The following is a 27891-nucleotide window of genomic DNA, read 5'->3' as shown; positions in this document are numbered from 1 at the left end:
ATTGTCCACTCCACCACCAGATTTTCTGAACTACACAGATAGAAGCTATCCCTACAACACATTCTGTGCTCTTGAAATTATCCTAGCCTCAACCTGCGGTAACTTACTGTCCTGTACCACCTCACCCAACAGTTTCCACCCCATATGAGCTATTCTCATCCCCTCACCCTCTTTGTGTGCTGCTCTATGCCAACACATCCACCTGTCTTTCCCCTTCCCCGCTCCTCTCCATTTTCACTCCCTGTTCCCCCACCCCTCCCCACCTCCATGCCCCATAGCCTTTCGACACTGTGCTGGTTGGCATTCTAGTCCCTGAATGCTCCTCCTGACAGTGCTCTTCTCTCCCCCTGCTTGTACCCTGCTATCCCTTCCCTGCCCCCTCCAGATTGCTACTTCCGTTCTACACAGCAGTTCCTTTTCAGTCCCAGCTGCTGGGGATGGCAGTCGTGTGTACGTGAGGTGTGCTTGCTTGTATGAATGTGTGTGTGTTTCGTTTTCTGAAGAAGGCTTTTGGTGAAAGTTATGTGTGAGTGTCTTCTTGTTGCACTTGTCTGAAACTCAGAGTGTCATCTTTACAGCGAGTAGAAATCTGTCTTTCTCTTATATTGTTGATATTCCAACCTGGAAGTTACATTGTTTGAAACTTCAAGAAAAAGTTAACAAACCCCATTCTTTACTCTCATGAGTTCCTGACTGCAGTTAACTGCTTATGAATTATAATACAACATAGTTCTGAAAGCTAGTTGCCCATTTTAACCATAAGGAACAGGATTTTTTTATTGCCATTTATTCCTATATTTCTCAGATCTTATCTGAAAACCTATGTAGATTGGAGCATTGTTTTGTGGTAGACTGTGGCACATGTTTTCAATAATGTCTTCACTGCAGCCTACAATTGGTGATCCCTCCCTACTTTTAGAAAAAGATGATGTTGGAATAATTGACTCTAAGATAATAGACCACTGTGTCATTCTTTATCTAGCACTTTCAAGCAGAGAGTCTGTATCAGTAAAACAGCAACCTCAGAAGATGTCTCCCACAGTTCAAGATGAAACCTCAGGGAATAGTTCTATATATCCACCACAACCTGCCAGACTGAAAATTTAACTGAAATAAACACTGGCCATGAAAGCCTAATTATCGGAAATCCAGGTTGGTTGGTTGGTTTGTGGGATTGAGGGGACCAGACTGCTACAGTCATCGGTCCCCAGAAATCCAGGTATCTACTTGCTAAGTTCTTTGTGCTTGGATTACTATCCGGTGAATTGGTAATTCCATATGTCACTCAATATCTGGTCTATGCTGATTTATAATAAATACAGTGAGTGTGTAAATTATTTGGACGCTTCTGGGGTTATGGTGTGAAGTTTCTCTTCAGATGAATTACTGCACAAACTCTAAGAGCCATTAAAATTGTTTTCTCAACTAGGAAGTACATTTTTCCCGTAGTTTTGAACAAGATTTTTAGTAGCATGTGACAAAAGCAAAGGGTGTCTTAAGATTCACTCAGGGTGTCAGTTCTCCATCTCAGTTACTACTCCTTATTACCTGATGCTCTCCGTGTATTCACTACTAATTCAAAGAGAATAGAAAAAGTCACATCGGTTCTCCCTTCTATTCCAGTCTCGTGATGTTCGTGGAAAGAAGGATTGTCGGTATGCCTCTGTGTGGGTTCTAATCTCTCTGATTTTATCCTCGTGGTCTCTTCGTGAGATATACTTAGGAGGGAGCAATATACTGCTTGACTCCTCGGTGAAGGTATGTTCTCGAAACTTCAACAAAAGCCCATACCGAGCTACTGCAGAGTCTTCCAGTGGAGTTTATCTATCATCTCCGTAACGCTTTCACGATTACTAAATGATCCTGTAACGAAGCATGCTGCTCTCCGTTGGATCTTCTCTATCTCTTCTATCAACCCTATCTGGTCGGATGCCACACTGCTGAGCAGTATTCAAGCAGTGGGCGAACAAGCGTACTACTTAGCAAGTAGATACCTGGGTTTCTGGGGACTGATGACCATAGCAGTCTGGTCCCCTCAAGCGTACTGTAACCTGCATGTTTTTGCAGGTTAAGATGTAATGTATAGAAGAAAGTGATATACTGACCATCTGTCATATCACATCTCCATTCATTGTGAACCACAGAAAAAACTTTTTTGCTCTATTTTGCTGAACATCTTTTCTTGGAGCTAACTATTTTGTTGTCTCGCAGGTGTGTGTGTGTGTGTGTGTGTGTGTGTGTGTGTGTGAGAGAGAGAGAGAGAGAGAGAGAGAGAGAGGAGAGAGAACTCTAAAAAAGGGCTTTGTTCAGCACTAAGGTTTTCGCTCGCTGTTCTAGATGCTTCTCAGGAACTCCTTTATTTGTTGAGTAGTGAAAATGCATATTGCCTTGTAGCTTCCACCCTTCCCAAAACCCAGTGCTGTCTTTGGGCATGTTTCCGTATTCTATTTTCCTTTCTGTTGCACATTTGTTCCCTTTCTCTTGGTTTATGTTCCTTTATTTGCCATCTCCTTGCTCAGACAAATATTTTCAGTTGTGCCATAATGTCTGTGTAATCCTGTAGTTATGTTCCCAGCTGTGTATTTCACTTAGTATTTACCCCCTGCCCAGATGAGTCTCATTTTCTGCATCTTATTTTTTGCTTCTGCAGCAAGATTGTTACTGTACCATGCACTTCATGTCACCACTTTGCTGTATCTTCAGGTATTTTCATTTCCTTCACCAATATTGATTGTTACAATACAAATACAGACATCCATCATACCCTGTACCAACCTACCACCCATTTATACTCCACTCAGGCCTGGTGTATAACTTCTGAGCTTGGTAGCTAGCATTTTTCACCATTAATTATATATTCTCACTAGGCACATTCGAGGATTATTCAAATTATTTTTTGCTTCCTTTTTCATTATGTATCGTAACTTGGACAGCTAGTTTTTTGTTCTTATCCTTTCTCCTGTGCCCTGCCCTTGCCCCTCTCCTATCTGCACCAGTGTAAGAAAGTTTGTCATTCATTAGGAAAACTTGAGACCCACATACTGTTCTTAAATTATCTTAGCCATGAGATCACAGGTATCCATGAACTACCTGTATCTCTTCAACCCCAAATTCCTACATCCCACATCAAAATTGAAATCCTTGCCTTCCAACACCTACAACAACATGCTCTGTGTCACTTCAAAAAAACTGTATGATTTTTTAACTTCTTACATCACAGTGAAATACCTGTGTCCACAATAATTGCGACAGGCTGCCTGTGACATCTCCATCACCCCTCATAACCACGAAACCCTTGCCTTGCTGATCTACCACAAATGCTACACCTCCAAAGGCTATATCACCCCACCAAACTACTGTGAACAGGAAAAGCAAAATTTTAAGTAGAAGCAGTAAATTAAGTTATATTTATATGCTCTCTGCCTGGGTATAAATGTGCATTATGTATTTAACTTTGCCCTCACTGCTTTTTCTGTTAACAGCAACTCACTTCCACAACACTGCAAGCACCCTCTCCACTCAAAGATTATACACAGACTTTGCAAAGAAAATTCCATAAATGTCTAATTAGTGTTATGCACTGCTGCAAATTAAAATTTCAGTTTTTTTAACACACTTTTTCTTTCTTACAGGACTATGCCCAATGTGTTATTGCAATCATGGGGAAACTGTGTGCCCCTATAAGAGATGAAAAAATAAAAGAACTTTCTGAGACAAAAGATGTAGTTGCTGTCTTTAAAGGGATACTGGAGGTTTGTATCTTCCTTCATCACTTTCTTTATACCCAGTCAGTAACTGAATAGAAAATAGGTCTATGCTTTTTTTGAAGCTGAGATGTAAAGAGCAGATATTGAAAGCAATAGAGAAGATGCTGGTTAGTTTTTCGATCACAAAACTTTTGCGTGACCAATAATGTGTAAGCTGAGTACAAAAATACACATTTTATCAGTTAATAAGTGGTTACATGCTGACCATGTACACAAGTGACTTGCATTTATATTTATGAGATCATTCAAATGAAACCTGGTCAGTGCATCTACCTTTGTCTTACACGTAAGGTGGCACCACATAACTGCGGGTATGGTGGCGCCATCTGTTGGTAGAGAGGCTGACATGTGTGCACCATTTGATGTTGCATAGCACCAGTGTGGTTTGACGCCGAAGAGAAGGTGGCGGTCACACAAGTTATCGTCCACTATCGCATATGCAGGCGAGTAAGCAGGAACAACGAGGAATGATTCGATTTTTGGCAGCGGAGTGAGTTGGAGGCCGTGAAATGTATCGACGGATAAAGGCTGTGTATGGTGAGTACAGTCTGAGTTGTTCAAGTGTTTGTGGAATGGCGCAAACAATTCTTTGAGCAGAGCGAGTCACTAGAAAACGATGCTCGTCCTGGTCAGGCTCATTGTGTCATCACACCGGAATTGGTTGCAGAAGCGAATGCTATAGTCTTGGACAACGTTATCCTCCTGCATGATAATGCCCGCCCACAATCGGCCAATGCGGTGAAGATGACATTGCAGCAGTTTTGGTGGGAAGCACTGGAACATCCTCCATACAGTCCCAACTTTTCATTGTGTGACTTTCATGTGTTTGGATCTCTAAAACTAGCTATTCGTTGACATCGATTCGCAATGGACAATGAAGTGTTTGACTTGGTCCAGGCCTGGATCCGACAGCAGCGTACTAGCTTCTTCAAGGATGAAATTGACTAGCTAGTGTCACAATGGGATAAATGTGCCAACAGTTTTGGCGACTGTTTTTGAGTATGTGTACTGTGTATAACTACATTTTTGAGTTAATAAAATCGTTACCATTACTTTACACTAGTGACCGGGTTTCATTTGAATGCCCCTTATACCTTGAGCTTAATAGAGATTTTAAAATTGATGTGAATGGTTTAGTATCCCACAGATGCTTCACTAGTTTGTTATGTGAGTGCCTCAAGAGAGCAGCTGCATTGTGATCAATCATTATTCCCGCTCAACAAGGATGTCAAAATTAAGTAAACGTCCCAAAAATTTGGGTACCACTATAACATCAGAAGTGAAACTGTGTTTGTTGTGAATGTTAGAACAGCAGCCCACTTGTAAAACAAGAAATGCAGGCAGGCCCATCTAGTAAGACTGTATACAACAAATGACTAAAGATTTCATAGACATTAAACAGACCATTGCTGGCATATCCTTTTTTCGTAACAGGCCAGAGGCTCTGCCCATTGAAGTTGGAAGCCGCAGTGGCCTCTAACAGTGTGAGGTATCCACAGATTGCCTTGTTCTGCCAAAATAGTTGTTGGTGGCCATATCGAGATCAGCATATGTTGGGGCTTGAATGATTCTATTTCTCTGTTGCTTTCAGATGAGGATACCAAAAAGCAGACAACTTCTGATTGTACAATGGAGCTAACAGCAGACATTTTCTAAAAGAAAAATATTATTACCATTGCCCACTGATTAGACCTTGCTGTGTTAATGAATGCAAATTCAATAACTCATGTATACTAATGACCATAATATTTTATTTGCCTGTGTGCTGTTGATTGCATCTTTCGTATGATAACTGGTTATTTTTCATGCCACTTTGTGTAGTTTAATTTATTCACACACACAAAAAACACAAACCCAGCTTTGTTTTTAAGTCTCTGCGAAAGTGTTCAAGTATTTCAATGGATGCAGTTTTTGCTCCTACAGGAGCTAGAGAAAAGTTCATTTGTGAATTTTATGAGAAATGTATACAAGTTTTCACCTTCTCGCGTTTTCAAATTTGTTAATGACAATTTCGTAAGGCAACAGCTGTGTTTTGAGGTAATGACTGAAGTGCTTAGTTACTGAAATAGTTTCCTACAGGAAATTTGAGCACAACTGCATAGCAGAATAAAAGTGATAGGATCTGAAATTTTTAGATTCACACCAATTTACATGGGACCAAAACACATACTAGTATGTACTCCTCATTGATGTGCAAAACATTTGATATAATGAGCGTGACTGAAAGAGATGTGCCTTCTTGGCACTCAGATGTGCCTTCTCGGCACTCAGCTTACGGCCACACTTTAAAAACACAAGGAAACATACACTATATAATTTCTTGCATTGCAGACCTGGGGAAGGCATTGACCTCCATGAGATTGTGAGAGTACAGAAATTCCACTGAATTAAATTTGGGCATTTTCTGATAAATATTAGAGATGCAAAATTTCCTGTACCCTCATCTGTGAATGAGCAAGCTTGTGTATGACTAATTTTATTATAATTTTAATAATAATTAAATGGGACAAACTCTTTTTAATATGTAGATGATCCCCTATATCTGTTTGAAATAACTGTTTTTCATATTTTTTACTTTTTGTGTCGCTTACTCATTCTGTGACGTATGATGGATGGAGCTCGACATTAGAAATCGCTACATCACAACAGGTACTGGGTGGAGCTACCAGTGCTGTACGGAACGGTAAGGAGTACCTCAGAGTACTACGTCCCGATGTACTTCAATGAACATGCAAGATAGCAGAATTATTGAAAAATAAGTGAAGCAGAGTTTTGTGAAACTTTATGAGCTTAGCTATTGCTCAGACCAGTTGTTTGTATTTAAATATAGTAATAAAATTTTCTTCACCATGGTTGTCATGTGAAATTCATTTCTCGGTCCTGGAGTCAAAATAATGAATATTGTTTTTCAATATGTTTCTTCTCCTTTCTGAATTTATACAACCAACAACCATGTGATATCCATCAAAGTCGAAGTACTTTACCATCAGCTCTGTTTTTCATAAACAGAACACTAAAAACACACAAGTGTCACAGCCTCCCAACAGACCATTTTCCATGGAAGTTAGAAGACGTTAAATTGTGCCTATCTGCAACTCGAAATGTTTTCTTTATGGTAAGCAGCAGTCCATCTTCCTACATTGATGATATTCATACATGAAGTTTCTTCTGTTTCTCAATATCGTTGAACTTTATGTGTATAAGAACATCTGTTTTGAATAGTAGCTAAACTTGTACTAACTTAACTGTTACAAGCTTCCTTTCATTTATTCTTCAAGAAGCCTGTTATCTTGCATGTTCATTGAAATACATAGAGATGTAGTACTCTGAGGTACTCCTTGACACTCCATACAGCACTGGTAGCTCCAACCAGCACCTGTTGTGACGTAGCGATTTCTGATGTCGAACTCCATCCGCTGCACACCACCCAGTAAGTATGTGATATAAAAAATAGAAATGTAGAACAATTATATTTGAATGTACATGGTGAATCACCTAAAACTTGCACCACAAATATTATAGTAATGGAAAGTGCTATTGATATGCAGTTTTCATAGAATAGATTGGTAGTTAGGGCTTCTTATTGTTAGCCAGTCAATAGAGGATGATAATACTTAGAAAGCTTATTTTTGTGCAGATGTACACTTTTTTAAATGGAACAATGCCTACTGACATTAAAAAACTAAAAATGGGGTAAATTAGAATGTTGGTGGTGTTTGTTGCAGGGTTCCAGTGTGAGTCACTTACAAGATATTGTATTTTTAAAAGTTGACGCACCGTCACTTGTACAATATCTGTGGTAGCACACACTAAAGAACAACACAAGTGTATACACTATTTATGTGTATTCTGATCAGTAATAAGACAGTTTGCCATCACAGGTTGTGTTGAAAATGACTACCAGCAGTGGCAATAGATGCTTCCAGTCTGGTATGGAACAACTGCTGCCCACGTGCTAGCATTTCAGGGGAGATGTCTGAGTGGGCTGCAGTAGTTTGTCATTGTGTGTAGTTGGTATGTCCTTGTAGACTGTGTCTTTCAGCTTTTCCCACAGAAAAAAGTCTACAGGCGTCTGATCTGGTGAACAGGCCAACTGAGGTTCAAGTCCTTTGTGTGCAATCCAACAATTTGGAAACAATTTGTGAAGACAAGGTGTAATACTTTGTGCATTATGGGCTGGGCAGTAATCGCGTTGGTACCACAGGTTTCTCCTAGTCTGCAGAACGTCTTCTGGCATCCGTGGAAGATGGTCTGTTAGGAGGCTGTGATATATGCATATGTTTATCAAAAACAGGCCTATTGGCTGATGGTTCACTATCCCACACCACGCTTTTACATTCCATGGATGCTGATGTTCCACCTGACGAACCCAGTGGAGATTGTCAGCAGACCAGTAATGCATGTTTCAACAATTTACCTGGCCATGATTGGTAAATGTGGCTTCATCACTAAACAAGATACATCTGGAGTATCCTGTCTTAATTCCCATGTACAGAAGTTACCATGATTCTCATAATTGTTTCTGTACAGCTCTTGATGGAGAGACGTGATAGGGACGTGGAATCTACGTCGATGGTGAGTGTGTACAGTTGCCTGACTTGTGCCACTTCCTTGTATGACTGTGCTGTAGCTAATGTACAGATCAACTGCAACAGCAGCAGTAACATTAATTTCCACCTCTTCTGTTGCATCCATTTCATTCTGTTGTGTTGTCTAGGTGTCACAGTATCACTTCCATGTAAATGGTTGAAGAGGCTGATAAATAATTGCTGAGATGGTTGACGTCTGTTGGGATATCTTGCTACATTCATCATATAAGAACAAACTGCATTCTTCCTAAGCTCTCCATATACCATGAACATCATCCCTTCATGAACTACTGCTTGGACTGTCACACACTGTCTGGCAAGTCACAGTGCACTCAAATAACACTCAAGCACAGCACGCTGTAAGCAAACATAACAACATCACACCTAACAACTACACAGGTTGAATGGCGCCAACAAGTGTCTGTGTGGAAACTTTTCAAAATACGATATCTCGCTAATGACTCACACTAGAATCTTGCAACAAACACCACTGAAATTCTAATTTACCATACTTTTGATTTGTTAATTTCAATAGGCATTGCTCCATTTAGAAAAGTGAATGTTTACAGAAAAAATACACTTTCTAAGTATTATTACAATCTGTCTTCTGGTTAACAATATGAGTCCCTGACTACCAATACATTCTGTGAAAATCACACATGAATAGCACTTTCCATTTCTGCAATATCTGTGGTGCAAGTTTTACATGATTTACCCTGTATATAGGATAGCATTATGGCACAGTGATCAAGGCTGAACAATTGTACAACTTAGAAACAATTGAAGAGTTTTGTTATAAAACTAATGATTGGAGTAACTGTTTCCTTTCTAAAGTGAGTTGGCAGATTATTTAAAAGTGACATTGAAGTACCATGATTCAGTGATGTGTCAGATACGTTTATAAGATTCACAGTGACAGCAAGTGAACAATGATTGGAAATTCAGCAATGTTGAGAAACAGAAGAATCATGTTTTCCAGTAAAAGTCAAAAGATTAGAAAATACTAAATAACTGTGATTGAAGGGGAATTTCACCATTGAAAATGTTCAAAAGCAAAACTGCAGTAATTGGAGAAATGAAAATAAGAGAAGATGATCTTTGACTTTGAAGATATTACATCATTGTTGGTTTTGTAAATTTGGAATGGAGAAGAAACACATTAAAATCAAATACTCATCATTTTAATTTTGAGTCCAAAACTCAGAATCACCTTTCACAAAGAAGTCATGAATGATAAATGCTAAAAAATGCTTCAGTTCTGTTGAATCCAACATGATGTGCAAATTGCCAAGTGAGTTTTGAAGATTCAAACATAACTGCAAGTTGCTACTTTTATGTATGGTTCTAATCTTTCTTGGTGTGTTTTTGCAGATTTTACAAAATTAATGTAGTTAGCAATTTTTATTAAGCGGTTTATGTTCTGAAAATGGCAGATCATGGGAATCACCACCACTTATTATCCTCTTCCAAGGCCTTCAACTCCAATGACATTTGCATTCTGTAAGAAATATAAATACTTCATTTCCTGATACTTCCTCACAGGCAGCTAAGATACTTTGTCACACGCAGCTTAGGTGACACTCTGAAGGTCTTCTTGGGGAAGGGTCCGATCAGTTTTCTCTCAATGTATGTTTGTTTATGCCCATACATTTTTCAGGGTTTGAAATCTGATGCAGGAGGAGGACAGCATAAAAGAGTAATCTCAGTCTATTCTGCAAACCATTGCTGACATGTGTATTGGAGATTACCTTGCTAGAAAGAGATTACTGCTTCAGGGCATAGTTGCCATATTCATATGATCATGACGTTACCCATAATATGAATTGGCTGGGCAACATCAAGTTGACACACTTATCATGTAAGGCCTTCCTTATCCACAAAAAGAAATCAAACTTCACAGCGCCACATAATCACTGCAGAAGACTTGTGGATGCATCTGGGTTAGAAATAGACTCCTTGTGACTTACATATACATGTTGGGCCATGATAAACTGCAGAAAATACCAATTCATCAGAAAATATAACATTTTGCAAGTTCAAATGGTACTGTCCTTGGTGAACATTAGCCATTAGAGTCAATGTTCGTCATGGAGCCTCCACTTGTCAACCAATTCGTAGGCCAGCCTTCTGGAGCTGGTACCAAACTGTAGCCATCAACCAGGGAAGCAGCCACAGTATTCTATTTTCTCTGAGCTGAAAAACACATTTTGCCACCATGTTTTCACTACACTGAAACACATGAACATCCAGTTCCTGTAATCCTACTTTTTACCAGTTTTCCAATACCAACATATCCACTATTGCACAGTGGGGTGGGCCAAAAAAATTTAAATTCTTTTTTTCAATTTGTAGTACTGTGGAAAAGATACTAGAGAAATGGGGAAAAAAAGAAATCAAATCGGTTCATATCTTCAGATTGTACATGCCCTCTAAAGTTTGCATAAATTAGAAAAAATTCACATATTTACAATTTTTTTTATATTTTTTAACTTGCCACTATCCAAATGTGATAGCTCAAATTGCTGTATATTAGAACCACAGAAAATACAGTTAAAATATTATTTGAATTCATCAACTTCTATAGGTCAAGCATTGCCTTCAAGGTGCATGGAGAAAATTAGACGCTAAAGGAAAGTCAGAGTTGTGAATAAAGTAGATGTTTATTCAGTAGTTGACCGATTTCAGATTAATACTCACTTTCGAATCAGTCAAGGCTTGCAAAGGTAAATGAACATTCAAAATAACATTAAATGTTGCTGATACCTATATCATTTAATTGTTATTTAGGACATACATTTAACTTTGCAAGCCTTGGTTGGTTCTTACCGGTCATCTACTGAATGATCATCTATTTTATTCGCAACTCTGGTTGTCGTTTTGCATCGTAATTATAGGATAGGTGTTATCCCTCAACATCCAGCATACTGGACATATGGAAAAAATTTAAGTTAATAAAGACAGATCACAGTTAAAAGATAAAACTATTAACAGCCTACAGGTTTTCTCCTCATTTATTTTACTTATGTAAGTTAAAATATTTCAAAACAGATCATTTTTGGAAACTCAATAGTGTTGCTAAGCAATACTTGTCTTTCTTTTAAATGCTGAAAGAGAACTTAGTTTTTGTGGTAAGAGAAAAATCTAGGGCAAAATGTAGAACCTCTCCATTTTATTAGTTATTCCCAGCTGAAAGTACTCAGAAATCTGATTTCATGTTAGAGTTATGCATGACCAGTCTTGACATCAGTGTCATTCTAATGAAGCCACCTGTAGACACACTTCTGCAAACTTTTCATGGTACTTCTGCCATGAACTTCGAATATCGTTCAACTGCCTGTATCTGAACTTTGAATTTCTTGATTATCGTATCTGTGATATCACATCTCAATACCACCCCAAAGGTGTCAGACAACTGGCAATGGAATTGCAAGTTTCCATCTGACACCTATAGTGGTCACTGGAGATCTGGCAGACCCAATGGTGTGCGCCTGTTGAGCCATGCCTCCAGCAGCTCCATACTGTGAGCACCCTCTGCTACCACAATATAGGATGGCCTGCAGTAGCCAGCCAACCTATTCACATTTGGAGCCTCTTTTCTACGGGATGTTATGCAGATGCCGCCTAGTCGTGTCTCCAACTCCATCATTGGTTTTTTAGTACATTGAGACTCGTCTTTGTCGACAGTGAGAGCTCCAACTTATTTCTTGCTGCATTGTTTGTACAGAGTCTTTGTACACTTGGCAAAATACAAGTTAAGTAAATCTTCTGTTTACTGTGTTAACTTATTCGCTAATCATTTCTGCTTGTGTCCAGCTTTTCTATGATGACAGTTGCTGCACCACTCTCTAGCCCACCTCTCCTTAACATTGTGTATGAAGCCATACTCAACAATATCGTAATTAGGGTATGAGGCACGCTGAATATGTGATTTAATTTTGTCACCACTGAATTCTCTCTATAGTGGAGGGTAGCATGAATGTTATGATAGTTTGCCTGTCTCGATCTAATTGTCTTGCCTTTAAAATCCACCAAAGACCGAGCTCTCTAATTTGATTGATTCATCAAAGGCCATGGTCTCTAATGTGATTTGTTTTATCTTGTGTCATGGTCAGCACCAAATATTCTGGATGGGCAAAACAATTAATGTGTTCAATGACAGGGTCAATAATACCAAGTAAATCTTCTGGCAGGTATCGTGAAGATTGTATTGATTGACACACAAATTTTGGGAGATTTGTAAAGTATTTACTTGTTTTAAAATGTCATTCCTGTGAGACTCAGCCCTTGAAAGTGTTAATACAAAACCACAGTGGCTTGTATGACTTCACAATAAATAAAAACTGTATCTTGAAGGTGGGGCTGTGGGACTTTCTTTCCTCAAGTACAGTCTGAGAGTTCTGTTTGCTATTCTCAACAACTGGGAGAGTAACAGGTGACCAGGATCACATACAGATGAGTCTTCTCGGCATCTTCCCAATTTAATTGCCATGCAAATGTTGAGCAGATATTGTAGATCCCTATTTGGTATATTCCTGTCTATTTGGGGATCTGCCTATCAGTACTCTTGATGACAAGCACCAGACTTTTTCGCAGTCACTTAGTTTATCACCATTTGTTGCTCTTCAAAGTTTACAGATCTGTTGATGTTGATTCACTGTTTAGGTGATGGAACAGATGATGGAATGGCAGCTCATTAAAATGGAGAATGCTAACCACCCATTGTAATGCTTTCTCCAAATTAATTTTTATTCGGCAAATCAAATCTTTTTTCTATCTGTTTCAACTGCCATGTCATCATCCTGTAACAACTAACTTTTCAGGCGGATTATAAGCAGCAATCAAAAAGTTTCCATTCAAAGGCTATTCAGTCCAGAATCAGTGTGCCAATCAGGCAAAATCACTGTGAGCATTGAGCAATCATCCCACCAATGCACCAGGCTTAAGATACTGGTAAAACACTGTGTCCTGCTGCTTGAACAGGTCTGTAACTGCCTGCTGCACATTCTCATCCAACACGAATCATTGACCATTCAAGGTCTTTTTTTAAGGGAGTGAATGCGTGTTAATCGCATGAGAAGAGAACAGGACTATTGGATGGCTGCTCGAATGTCTCCCACTTGAGTTGGCATAACTTGTGTGTTAAGACATTTGTGATATGAGGAAGTGTGCTATTATGAAGCAGCAGGACTCCTTGTTGGACACCATTCCACAACTGTGGGTTTTGACCGTTATACTGCCCCATACAAATTCTTCATTACCTTATGAATGTCTAATGGAGTTTGTCTCTTGGCAGCCAAGAAAAGAATAACAGTATGTTGGTCCTATTTGGACTTATGTTCTAATAACATTGCCATAGTTCATGACTCCACATTTACCACATGCACACTGGAAAGACACAAATGCACATTAATCCTTGGCCTACATGTTGGTCCTTGTATACATGCATCAGATTTGCACTAATTGTACATATGCTGCACCAATGCCCTCAAATGGATTCTTTTTTGATCGCCCCTTATACCACGCCCAGTCAGATAAGAAATAATAGAAACGACAATATTTTCATAACTTCTGGAAGTAGAAGTAATATGAATGATGTAGGCTGAACCAGGTTCTTGAATTAGAGAGTAATACTATACTTTTGTAATTCTACAAAAACTTTTCAAATGAACTAGGGCTACTACTAATTTATTGTATTTTTTCTTATGCAATTTTAGACCTTTTAGCAATAGTTTGTCAGGTGTAATGCACAATAAATATGTGTGCGAGGTTTGGCTTAGGATTTTCATGGAATTGTGCTAAACTTGACAGCCATTGTGCAAGCAGAAAACTTTGACCAATACAAATCCTTTTTTTCTCCTAATACTTTATCATTTTGAATAGCAGTCAGTTATAGGTGTAACATTTACATTGTACCAAGTTAAATAATACTTATAGGCAGTTACCTTCATAAAAATGTGATTTATTGAATTTTTTTGCACACCTAAAGTGCTTTTGCAACTGGAAGATATGAATTGAAATGATATATATTCTCTCTCTGATTTGCATGTTTTCTACAGTATTACAAGTTAAAACAAATTATTTGTACTTTTTCGGCCCACATTTTTTGCACTCTAGAACATTATATTGCGTCCTGACCTCGCGTCTTCACTGTTCTGGAGGAAGAGAATTGAGACATTAATATAGTGACTGGGATGAAATTAGGGTAATTCAGGAACCTTATCTTGAATCCGGTACCACAACTGGTTTCTGTAGAATGAATGAACTGCTTAAAGACATATGCAGGGTAGTCAAACAGTCTGAAAGGTGTAGCAGAGCAGGTTGTGCTCAGAAGTAATTGTCAAGAAAAAAATAAATACGTTGCGCCATTCCCAAGTTAGCCAATCAGGCTGCTGTGGCCACAGATTCAAGTGACCTGCCGGATACAATTAGTGTTATTGTTCTCATAGCATAAAAGATAGTGCATGAGACCACTCAGCCTTTGTCTCGGGTTTGATCCTTACTATCATCCCATGTCAAATTTTTGTACTGCTCTCTTGTTCAGTTTTAGGAAATCGAACCAAATGAAGATCATGTTTGACAACACCATCTTTGGTGGGCTGCTTAAATTTGCGAGTGCAATTGCCTTATTGTCTAATTTCAGTGCTAATTAACTCGGAAATGGCAAAAGGTATTGAATTTTTTCCTTAACAATTGTCTCTCGGCACTACCTACCCTGAAACACCCTTACAAGATTTTCAGACTGTTTCTTATTATCCTGTACAAGGCGCTGCATTAGACCGTTAGAAATTGGTCAGCATATAGGAATGTAGTCTTGTCTACCTCAGGGTATTCTACAAGAGAAACAATTCTGTTTAGCAGGCTGCCAATTTCTCATGCCTGAATACAGGAGTATTTATAATTAAAATTATATGGTCAAAGATTCTGAATGGAAAAAAAAAGAGTAAAAAATTTAATGCAATGCTTAAAACACTGCCAAATAACTTAATTGCTAGGCCACGCCACCGTTTCAAAATTTAATGCTATTTTCAAGGGTCTAGTGGATATCAACATGAGAAAGAATTTATTAAGTTACAAATGAGGGTCTACCAAGGTGAATGAACCCTAACCTACAACACCATGTAAGTGGTTTCTAAAAGTCTATCCAATCTCGGGGGACATCTCCATATTAGCTGGTGAAATGCTGTTGTCCATTGTCAATAATTGGCAGAGCAATACAGTTTCACCTGCAAGACTGCAAGTAGTGATTATGTGGTCAGGTCACAGCCAGCGCAGACGTTAACAGTGTCTGAGAATATACTTTAATTCTCAGCTTGAGGATATAATAGAGTGCTCCTACATTAAGATGAACTCTAAAGCTAGCCGACACATTACCCTCGATTTCAGTGTATGACATCCATATAGCAGGCTTAGTTCTACATTTTATCTGACAATCAGCTTGTATAATCTTGTCTAAAGGTCAGGCAATATGGTTTCTGCCACTCTCTAAATGACTGGTTGCTTGCACTAGGTTAGTGCAGAGTGGCCCACTGTCATTTATCTCTGGTAGAGTTACTATGAACAAAAAGAAGAGCATCAGCATTGTCTGAGTGTAAAAGTTACCATCCTGCTTTGAGAATCAATCCAGGAGAACTAAAATTTCTTTCAGAAGCAGTGCTATAGTCTATAGATGCAACATTTTTCTGGTGATCTTTGGAACTGGTGCTGGGGGCTATTAACGTAGCTATAAATAGATTGTATGTCTTACCTCTGCCATTAATTCACACATCTTATCTTCACATATCATTTTTAAATGACAGTATGTTGGTCAGAGAAATGTTGCTACCTCATGGCAACTCTGGACAATTAGCTTTCCCCTAAATATAATTTCAGGCATTTACGCAAAACTCCCATTTCAGATACTTCTCTGCCGTGAAGCAACTGGCTCAAATATTGTAATAGTGTCAGCTCATATGGCAACTGAAGATGCAGTGTAGGTGATTTCTCTAGTTCTAATTCCTTGGACACCACCTTGAAGGGCTGCAAAAATGCTTATGCTTTTTAAGATTTGCTATCAAGTAAAGGCTAGGGTATAAGAATTACAGTAATAGAACAATGTACAAACCATGAGAAGATCAATTAATTTGTTCATCAGCATGATGTCATTTCCTTCAGTTCAAGCTATTTATCTCCTCTCAGAGAGCTTTCTGTCGATTCTGACATTGTCAACTGTGCATGCCAAATAGTGTTGTTGGACTGTTCTACTGATCTGCCAAGAGCTCAGTTTTTTTGCTTAAGTGGCAAGTTCTTTAACTGCAGCCAAAAGAGCATGAACTTGTGGACAAATGACACATACATACTCTGCACTAAAAGCATTCTGTAGCGTGGTATTTAGCATATGGCAGGAACAGTTTAAACGTGAATAATCATGTAGTGCAGTGACTGTCCGCACTTTGACCACTCGTAAAAGTCATATCTTTCAAAGCTGTCTTGTTGGATACCAAGAGACATAAATAATCTCAACAATCCTCTTCAAATGTATTTGGTTCATCTGGAAAGGTTGTAAACAAAACAGGATCTGAGAGTTCATCAATAAAATAAGAAACGGTACACATTAGATAATGGTTTCCTCTTGCGCTTTATGTCCATGTATCTGTTGATGCTGAGCATTCACCTCTTCTTATATAAGTTGTTGCCTCAGGCGTAATTATATTTCTTAGGCTTTTCTCACTTTCTGCCACATGCCTTTGTGGATATTTTACCTCAAATCACTACAGTTTTAACTGTCAGAACAAGATCTGAAAGACCTTCAACTCTTATAGTTCTGTACAGCCTAAGATCTCACACACACATAGCTACACATTCACAATCACCTGTAATTTTAAGAGAAGGTCTTCTTGCTATACAGTGTCGTAGGCGGTGGATAGATCCAAGAAAGCAGCTATGCTTACGCATTTCTTCTCATATCCATGATCCAGCTGAATGGAGGCTATTCATAGACTCCTCCAAGCTTAGTTTGAAAGCTGTGTTACTTCACAACGGGAACCTTCTTTCATCTATTCCTGTTGGTCATGCTGTTCACATGAAGGAGACATATGCAAATATGACAGCTCTCTTAGACTCAATTAAATATCATGAACACAAATGGAAAATCTGTGGTGATCTAAAAATCATTGCCATATTCTTAGGAGTGCAACTGGGTTACACAAAGCATTTCTGCTTCTTATGTATGTGGGACAGTAGAGATAGGAAATTGCATTATATTCACCCAAGCGAGAAAAATGTCATTGCCAAGCCTCTTGTGGACCCAAAAGACGTTCTTCTTCCACCCCTGCATATCAAGCTGGGTTTGATGAAAAACTTTGTCAAAGCTATGAACCAAGAAGGATGGGACTTTAAGTACATAAGAGAGAAATTTTCGAAATTAAGTGATGCAAAAGTTAAGGAAGGCATTTTTGTCTGACCACAAATAAGAGAACTTGTAAAGGATCCTGCATTTGACCAAGTTTTGGAGGGGAAAGGAAAGGAAGCTTGGGAAGCCTTCAAGGGTGTTGTTCATGGATTTTTAGGCAACAAAAGAGATGACAACTACAAGCATTTGGTGACAGTGCTCCTGCAAAAACACTGTAACCTTGGATGCAACATGTTCCTTAAGATCCATTTTCTCCACTCCCACCTAGACTTTTTCCCTCCTAGTTGTGGAGCTGTTAGGGATGAACATGGTGAGAGATTCCATCAGGACATTCCTGTTATGGAACAAAGATATCAGGGCCGTTGGAATGAAGTAATGCTTGCAGATTACTGTTAGTCTTTGTGTAGGGATTCTGCAGAACTCCATTTCAAGAGGCAAGTTAAAAGACGACGAAGTCAATAGGCCACCACATGATTCTCTTCAGACACGATCATCCGCAAAGTATTTTTCCAGCAATTTAAAACTCTTAGCATGTAATTACCAATTAAAAAATCAAATGCACTTTCATTGTTGTTAGCATGTATGTAATTAAAATGTATCCTTTTCTTTCAATCCGTTAATATGTAATACTTCCACCTTGTGTATATCATAGAAACTAGAGCTAATAAAAATGTGTCATTGTCACCTTTGTTTTTCTCAACCCAAAATTAGTAGGAATTGCCTCATGAAGTGCTCGAAACATTCAAAAATTATTTTTTTGTTGTCCAGTGTAATCAACATTCTGTTGCAGTACATAGGAAGTCAGTAACTTCTTTTTCTATAGGCAATATCGAGGCTTCCTTATAATTTGGTATTTTGCTTCCCAGAGAAAACTTAGGTTATGGAAGAATAAATACTGTTTATCAAAATAATTAACTCCATTCTACGTGTAGTATGCAGCCATTTAGTCATTTCATTGTAATCTTTACTGAAGAAGCGTATTAACTCACCTTCCAGCAGTTACTCTTCAGACTCAATGAATGTAAGTTTCTTCTCCCTGAAAAGTACATTCTTGGTTTGTGAGACTTCCTCATTTTCCCTCCAGTTTTTATTAACAGTATAGCCAACATACAGTATTGCAGTATAGCCAACATATAAATGTATTTGACCTACATCATCTTGAGGAATGTCAGTCAAATTCAGTTATAAAATTATTGTCATTCCGTTGCTCCATTTATGTCATTCCATTACCGCAAGTGTGTCATTCCGTTACCACTATAAAATATTGTTTATAATGAATTTTTTTTTCTCTGCTGTGAGAAATTTGTATTTGCATGTTTATTTTCAGGATTCTATAAACTTGCATTGACCCCAAAAAAGAAATTTCTGGCTTTTTTCGGTAATGGAATGACAGGAGAAACAATAAAAAATAAATCAAGCTAGGTGCTTTACTACTAAAATAAAATCAATATAAGCTATCGAAATGGGCTGGCTTACAATACTTGTAAAGTTTTTCAGTTTTATTATGTTAATAAATTACTTTACAATGCATCATTGTAGTACTTTTGGAAACTAATTTCTTAAAGGGTCTAGAAGCTGAAATTTAAGACAAGTTATAAAGTCATTTGTTCAGTTCCAGCACTTCTTAACATGAAAATGAAGCTTCAAATTTAAAAAAAAATTGTGTTTCAGCTAACAGAACTGATAATCAGATTTGTAATAAGAATATTTTTAATTTTTAAGGTTTGTGTCCATGTTCTCATGGAACAGCCCAGCAGGCAAGAAGCTTTTCTACCTTGTTACTCAATCCTCTAATATTGAGGTGGAATAAGCGAACCTTACTTTTCTCTGCATTCTTGTGAGGCTCTTCTGTTATAGTGACTTCTTTCACAACAGGATGCTTGAAACTTTATTCTAACCTAAAAAAAGGTGCCCCTCTGACACCAGTAACTGCAGGGATCTTGCATTGTGTGATGGTAGACCCCTGTACATTTCCTGCAAGAAGTTCTGCCAACCTATCTTTCCCTCTCCTATTCAGGTGCAGGCCATGTCTATTATAATCCCATCTCCCAATTGTAACAACAGGTACTGCACTCATATGAGAAAACATTTCAGTCTGCAGTAACCTGCTCAACTCACAGTTAACACGGCTCATAGTAGTATTAACCCAGGGCTGGACATGGCACTGCAGGACCTCCACAAAACTCACATTTGTGTTTGTAGTTGCTACTCCTATTTTATCCAGGTCATCCCTAATGCTGTAATTACTGTTCTTTGCCAGGCTATTTCCTGCTCCACCTACTATAATGACCTGATCCTCTTTGGCAAAACCTTGGCACAATTTTCGTATGCCCTCTGTCACTTGGCTAAGGCTAGCACTTGACTTCACAATATTTGTGACCTGGTACCCTGCTCCTAACTTTTCCTGCATCATGTGGCCTACACCACTCCTATGGCACCACACGGGGTAGCCGTGCGGTCTGAGGTGCCTTGTCACGGTTTGCGCGGCTCCCCCGGTGTTCGAGTCCTCCCTCAGACATGGATGTATGTGTTGTCCTTAGCATAAATTAGTTTAATTAGTGTGTTAGCCTAGTGACCGATGACCTCAACAGTTTGGTCCCATAGAACCTACAGCTGTATGAGGCTCTTCCTCTCCTACTTCAGGTAACTAGCCAAATTTATTCATTATTGATAGCTCAAATGTATAAGAAGTTGATGAGCTGTTCCCCTTTCGCCCATTGCTTGTTACCTTTACCCAGCTCCCACCTAATTCAGCCCGAAGGGCACAAATCTTTGCCTCCTGTTCGGCGATTCTCTTGTCTTTTTTGCAGAGCCTACAATTCCATGGGAGAGCCTTATTAAGTTCCCCATTCAATTCCCACTATAATCACCTCAGTGAAATTCCATCCCACGGTCTACACGTAACACTCCCTCTTTGACGATCCTACAGCAACATCCACACTTATCACGCATTGCAAGACAGATTACAAACAGAGTTAAATCACTTAACATGTTCCACACTACATGAATGTTCGTTATTTATGAGCAGCAAAAATTGGGCCTACTGTTTAGAGCTTCAGGTAAATGTAAAAAGTTATTTATTTTCACTCACAACACAAACATCGCACTCACTTAAATTCGTTATCTGCTAAATAACATAATCACAGCTGACTGGACTTTACTGTATGCACACTGTATGCAAACAAAAGATTAGTTCGAAAGTTTCTAAATGAAATAACTTTGCACTGTTTACGTGCTGAGACAATGAAACCAAAGAACCATGTTTACACTATATGAACCTTTCATTTATTTCTGAGCTGGAATAACAACACAAACTGTACTTTACTGAAACAATCCGGTAACTGGCAGTATACGAGAATGTAAAAAAATGTCTATGAAATGTTTTCTTTTTTGGGGGGAAAAAAAAACACAACTAAAAATGAAACCTTCAGTAGATGGCTATGTGGTTTGATTCTCCTGCCTTGTCTTGCAGGCTAATTCATTTGTTTCCAAGATTAGCAATTATACAAAATGCAAAAGTAACTGACCGTAATTGTTTGGGGAGCTCAATAATAGGCTTCTTCCAGTTCGAGTTTTCATCAGTATGTACACCCAAAAATTTGGAAGATTTTGCCGTATTTACTGACTCCTGCTCATGAGTACCTCAGTTATTGGTATTACTGTATTTGTTGTACATAACTGAATATTGTGCTTTTTTTCCAAAATGTAGGGAGTTTCCAATTTCTGATAACCACGTAATAACTCTTTGGAAAACATCGTTAACAATCTCTTTTGTGGCTTTCTCTCTAATGAGATTTATTATAAGCCTTGTATCATAGGCAAAAATTACTAATTCTACTTTCTGAATGTTAAGTGGAAGGCCATTCACATACATAACGAATAGGAGGGGACTGAAAATTGAACGCTGTGGGACACTTAGTAATTTCTGTCCAGTCACCAATTTTTTTTTTTTTTTTTTTTTTCACCCAACATATTTGATTTATTCAGCACACTTTTTATGTGTTCTGTTTGTTAAGTGTCATTCAAACTAGCTCTGTGTAAAGCCATCAATTCCATAAAATTGGATTTTGGGTAGGAGAATAACATGATGGTAATTGTTACAGTTAGGTCGTGTGTGATTCCTTTCTAGACTCCCAAAACAAATTACATGGGGCACTAACAATAACATTTTGGTTTTACCAAAGGGAAATAGTTTGCGTTCATTTGTGCAAAGAAAAGTAAAATAAATCTCATGGGAACTACTGCTTCCAGTTTCTGCAACATATATATCCAAGCGGAATGGGCCTTAACTGTTGCTTACACTCACTGCATATCAATGAAAACGCTTGCATCATCCAAGCTGACATTGTGTGGTAAGAAATTGCTATTTGAATTTTGATTGTATTGTTAAGTCTACTCTGGTTACAGCTGTTCATGGTATCTAAATGTATATGAGAAAGAAACAGACGATGGATGAAACAGGAGAATAATCAGCAGTGAGAGCAGTGGCAAGCACGATTTAGTTCCATGGAAAAATTTTGGAAGCTGCAATACCAATGGAAGCTCATTCTCACAAACATGCAATGCTTTGTAATTGTCATAAATAATTGCTTGTGTGACCTTATCATTTCGTCTGTTGATTTAAAACACTCAGCCAGCCTTAAATGGTAACTTTTGTACATCCTTAGTATGCAGTGATTTCAGTCATCACATTAAATAAAATGAATATAAATGTTAAAGGATGGATTGCTATTCCCCTTAAAGATGACCTGTTGAGTTGCAAATGGACACAACAAAAACACTGTTACACATTAAAAAGCTTTTGGCCAAAGCCAGCTTCAGCAAGGAAAACACACACACACACACACACACACACACACACACACGACCGTTTCAACCAGAAGCCCCGCCCAATTTCAGTTGGAGCTGCCGGTGGAAGCAGTCATGTGTGCGTGAGGCGAGGTGTTCTTGCTTGCTTGCTTGTGTGTGTGTGTGTGTGTGTGTGTGTGTGTGTGTGTGTCGTTTTTGCTGAAAAGGGCTTTGGGCGAAAGCTATTAAATGTGTAACAGTTTTTTCATTGTGCCAGTCTGCAACTCAACAGGTCGTCTTTACAGTAACAGTCTATCCTTCCCATAATATTGTTGATGTTTCAACCTGTAGTTTCCATTGTTTAATGTGATTGGTAATTATCATTCTTAAACATACAAAAATTGCAACTATGATTTTATAAAAACTTACAGTTTTTGCTTTCCTTTTGTAGACCTTGGAACTGATGAGATTAGACATGGCCAACTTCACAATTAAAATGTTTCGCCCAGACATCATAGCCAGTAGTGTGGAGTATGAAAAGACAAAATTTGCAGAATTCCTTAAAATACAACCAGGTATATACTCTATTTCTTTTCTATATTTTGCATCTTGATAAAATCAGTAAACTTGTTTCATAGCTTAGTGTTTAAAAACAAGTTGTGAGTGCAGTACTTGTGAAACAGAATACACTAGGGCTTTTTTTTTAAAAAAAAACCTCCAATAGTATAAAAGCCAAGCGAGCGGCACAAAGTGGACACACTCCGCCATTGCCGACCTCAGTACAGCCTCATAAACATGGCTGCCGTCATTGTTGCTCCCGCCAAGTGTGAATTTGCTGTTGTATCCGGATACTGCTCCAGCTACTACTGGGTTTGGGTGCTGACAAGCTGTCTCCATTTAGTTGGGTCCTCCAAATGTGAATTATGAAGTGTAATTCGGTTTCTGCAAGCAGAAGGGAATAGTGCAGCAGAAATTCATCGGAGAATAAGCCGAGTGTGCGGTGATAACTTCATGACTGATGGTGTTGTGCGTGAATGGTGCCGAAAATTTAAAGATGGCCGAAATGACATGCATGATGAAGGGGGCCAAGAATGCAAGTCTGTCGTTACAGCCGACCTTGTTAAATGAGGTGACAGAATGATTTGAGAAAATCGTAGGTTCACCTTAACTGCTTTGTCCATGGATATTCCGGAAGTTTATGGATCTGTTGTACAATCTATCGTTAATGAACATTTAGGCTACAAAAAACTTTGTGCTCATTGGGTACCAAAAATGTTGACAGACGCCCTCAAAAGTCACCGAATGGCGTCAGCTTTGAATTTCCTTGACCGTTATCACGATGAAGGAGAGAACTTTTTAAAATCTATTGTTACTGGAGATGAAACTTGGATCCAGTACGACACACCGGAAACAAAACGACAATCACAACAATGGATGCCTAAAAATTCACCACACAAAAAAAAAATTCAGACAAACATTCAACGGAAATGTTATGGCTATCGTGTTTTGGGATCAAAAAGGTGTGTTTCTTGTCGAGTTTATGCAGCCTGGAACCACTATCAATGCAGCTGCTTATTGTGAAACTCTACAATGTTTGTGGAGAGCCATTCAAAACAAACGAAGAGGAATGCTGACATCAGGAATTGTGTTGATCTGTGACAACGCTTGTCCATTCAGTGCTGTCACAACCCAATGGCTTCTTGAACAATTTTAATGGGACATTTTCAATCATCCGCCGTACAGTTCTAACCTGGCACCCAGTGACTTCCATCTTTTCCCTGAACTGAAGACTTGGCTAGGAGGGGAGCACTTTCAAACCAACGAAGATCTTCAACAACATCAGTTCTCATTTGAAATCATGGCCGCAACATTTTTTGAAGAGGGTTTTGCAAAGCGTGTCCACAGGTAAGGTAAATGTATCAATCTTTCCAGTGATTATGTTGAAAATTAACCATAAGTGTACAAACTTTTGGTAGTGAAATAATTGTTTTGTATGAACTTGTCTTTTATTTATAGCCTATCGGAGGTATGGGAAAAAAAAAGGGCCCACATATATGTTGTACATACATGGTTATACATATATGTTTGTAGTTTTTGTTGTTCACTTCTATGAAGAAAAGTGTATTTTACATTGCCACACCCTTTCTCCCCATGAATACGTACAACAAATTATTGCATCAATGTGTGTGTGTGTGTGTGTGTGTGTGTGTGTGTGTGTGTGTGTGTGAGTGTGAGTGTGCTTGTGTGCGTGTGGACGCGCGCTCACCGGAGAGAGAGGGAGAGGTACGATTTAGTGCTGAAATGCGTTTCAAAGAAACTCAGCTCCATTTTAACCCTTTCAGATCCTCTGGCAATAATTTTGTATATTAACTTTTACTGTGTCTTACCCGTAACAAAAGTATTTTTTACCAAGCTGAGGTACTTATTTGTAAATGTTGAAGCTTTTCATTATGCACCAGTGCTGCCCACTGTTGGGCATCAATATGAAAATATCAGCATGTCAATGTAGCATTGCGCAACAGCTTCTGACCACCACCAGAATACCCGGATGTAGTTGTTAACTATATTCCACTGTATAATTGAATATTGTTATTTTGCTTGGTTATTATTTAATGATCATTTTACTATTTATTACAATAGAGAATATTTCATAATTAGTTATTTTGGTCCGTAAAATGAAGGCCAAGTGTACAAACTATGTTTTGAAGAGGGTACAAATTTTTGTATAAATCTTGAATCTAAAATCGTTAAAAAATCACCTAAGAGCATTACCAATTGAAGAAAAAGTTTCCTTTCTTCAGAAAAAATCGTGTCTGAGAGGGTTAGTACTAACATGGAGTATATCAAACTATTTGGAGAATAATATAATGATGTTGTTCCTGGTGTTATAAGTTAAGAAAGGATCACGGGGCTTCTATGACTATCATTTTTCAATTAATTCTGCCACAAAATTGATCAACCAGGACATCATGAGCACCCCTCTAACTTAATAGTAAGAATACTTAGGCAACGTGGAGGGTGCAAACTGGATAATAGAAGATGTAAACAGGTACTGTGGATTCGGATAAATAATTTGGACAACTTCATTTGAAGATTATGAGACAAATGTCTAGGTTAAGTTGCTTCAGTAAGATGATGATGATGATTTTTCATCCTTTGATATTTTGTACAATGATATGGACAAGTCACTTCAGGGAGGTTTACAATATGTGACTGTGCTCTTTGAAAGTGTGATTAGTAATACATGCAGTGAGATTACACATTATTTTATGTTCTCTCATTCTGAGACTAGTTTCATTGTTATGCCAGCCATATCAACGTGATTCTCTACATTCTGCTATGAAGGTAAGACTCGTCTTTGCAAGAGGATAGTCAATAATGCTGCAGTAATATTTTAGTTTTTCTAAGTAGAATTTTTTAATGCACACAATCAAATGGTTTGGTGAGACAGTAAAATAATTTTTCTTGTTTAGCTTGATTCAGACTATTTGTGTAGTTTTGTGTGGCATTCTCTGAGGGTAACATTTTACGAAAGCTTAACTGAGAGACAGTTAACACTTTTGCTGCTACAGATGAGCCCCCTTTACATTCTGTGCTGAGGCTGCTTTTGTTGTGGCTGTACTGCTCACCAAATGCTGGTGCCTGTGCTGAGAGACAGTGTTCCGGCTGACATGAAATACTTATCCAATTTTTCGAAAACTGTTAGGTGAAAAAAATTTGATTTTTACACATCTTATAGTCTGATATTTTTGCTCAATAACGAACTGAGTTTTTATTTGTCATGTGTTGTACTTCTTGTGTTGCATCATACTAAGTAAAACATTGCAAGAAATTTTAAAGAATTCACAGAAGTAAAAATGCATTGTGTAAACTTTGCACATGGCTGATTTTAGCTTGTACACTGCAGAGAAAGAAATGTAGATCAGATATCTGAATTTTATTTAGAATTGAGAGTAGAAGGATGTCTCATTTCATTCTTGAGTTGTTGGGTTTTATATTCGAAAGATGATCACACGCAGCGTGTACACTCAAGTGCTTGTGCATTGCAAGTTGTGGTTATAACAAGCATCATATCTCATTTTATCTAATAAATGATCCAAAATATCAAAACAATGGTTTCTACAAATGATAGAATTCTGTGAGACATGTACATTGTATGATAAAGACTCAATACTTTTTTATTCCTTGAGGTAAGAAAGTAACTTGTGCACAACAGTGAGAGGATGCATTCAGATGTCCGTAGCACTGCAGAAAAATCCAGGCGATGTGCATGTACACATCCACAACACCTGGGGAGTGGCATAGCAGGGTGTTTATACATACAAGCAGCAGTGAAAGGATTAATAAGTTTTGCTCATGAGTCGGTAATCAATCGTAGATTTCTTTCCCAAAAAACCTTTGAAAATTCTGGAAGCAGTGAAACTGATTATTCGGGGCAAGTAGTTGGGTTGTCTCCATTTTTATGGCATCTTGTTACTGTTGCATGTATAATTCTGTCATTTAACATGCTGAGTCATTGACTTAAACATAATGTAAAGATTTACCTATCAGGCCAGCACAAGATTTTAAACTCTGCTAGAATCACTTCAAAGCCAATAGAATTAATACTTTTTGTGACATGAATTTTACCTCCTTAGGGTTGCAATTTTTTTTATACTGAGTTCTGTTGAGTGCATGGAGTGTCTCACTAAGTAAATCTGTATTGAGTTATTTATTAGTGAGTGCAATGTTTGCTAATCATTGAATTTGGTGAACGGTGAATTCAGTGTTTCGTAATTTTGTCCCACCAATTTGCTGGAACTCAATTTCATCCACTTTGCTGTTCTTGTTTTTTTCTTATTAAATAATGTTTCATATTGTGTTTGCTTTGTTCTTGGAGTGTTTGATGTTTTGAGTGTAGCACATGTGTTTTGCATTTTTAATACAGGCAGTAGAATTTTCGGTACTGGCAGTACTGATGTGTGAAAATGACTATGGATGACTCTCATATAACATACCTTGGAATTGTATATCTAAAAACAAAGATGAGTCTTACCAAACAAAAGCGCTGGCTGGTCGATAGACACACAAACATACACAAAATTCAAGCTTTCGCAACAAACGGTTGCTTCATCAGGAAAGAGGGAAGGAGAGGGAAAGACGAAAGGATGTGGGTTTTAAGGGAGAGGGTAAGGAGTCATTCCAATCCCGGGAGCGGAAAGACTTACCTTATGGGGAAAAAAGGACAGGTATACACTCGCACACACACGCATATCCATCTGTGTATGTGCGGATGGATATGCGTGTGTGTGCGAGTGTATACCTGTCCTTTTTTTCCCCCTAAGGTAAGTCTTTCCGCTCCCGGGATTGGAATGACTCC

The 27891-nt window shown here is 38.3% G+C and overlaps 1 protein-coding gene across 3 annotated transcripts in view; it reads left to right on the top strand.

Moving 5' to 3' along the window:
- LOC126198676 (T-complex protein 11-like protein 1) overlaps positions 1-27891 on the top strand; it is a 124220-nt gene that overhangs the window by 80254 nt on the left and 16075 nt on the right. For all 3 annotated transcript variants that reach the window (XM_049935170.1, XM_049935172.1, XM_049935171.1), the window contains 2 exons: positions 3633-3752; positions 22984-23107. In XM_049935170.1, coding sequence (XP_049791127.1) covers positions 3633-3752; positions 22984-23107 — 244 coding nt within the window. The remainder of the gene's footprint in view (positions 1-3632; positions 3753-22983; positions 23108-27891) is intronic.

The sequence above is a fragment of the Schistocerca nitens genome, chromosome 8 (genome assembly GCF_023898315.1).
Source record: "Schistocerca nitens isolate TAMUIC-IGC-003100 chromosome 8, iqSchNite1.1, whole genome shotgun sequence".
Classification (NCBI taxonomy): domain Eukaryota; kingdom Metazoa; phylum Arthropoda; class Insecta; order Orthoptera; family Acrididae; genus Schistocerca; species Schistocerca nitens.
The sequence above is the reverse complement of the archived record's forward strand: the minus strand, read 5'-3'. Positions and strand labels throughout refer to the sequence as shown.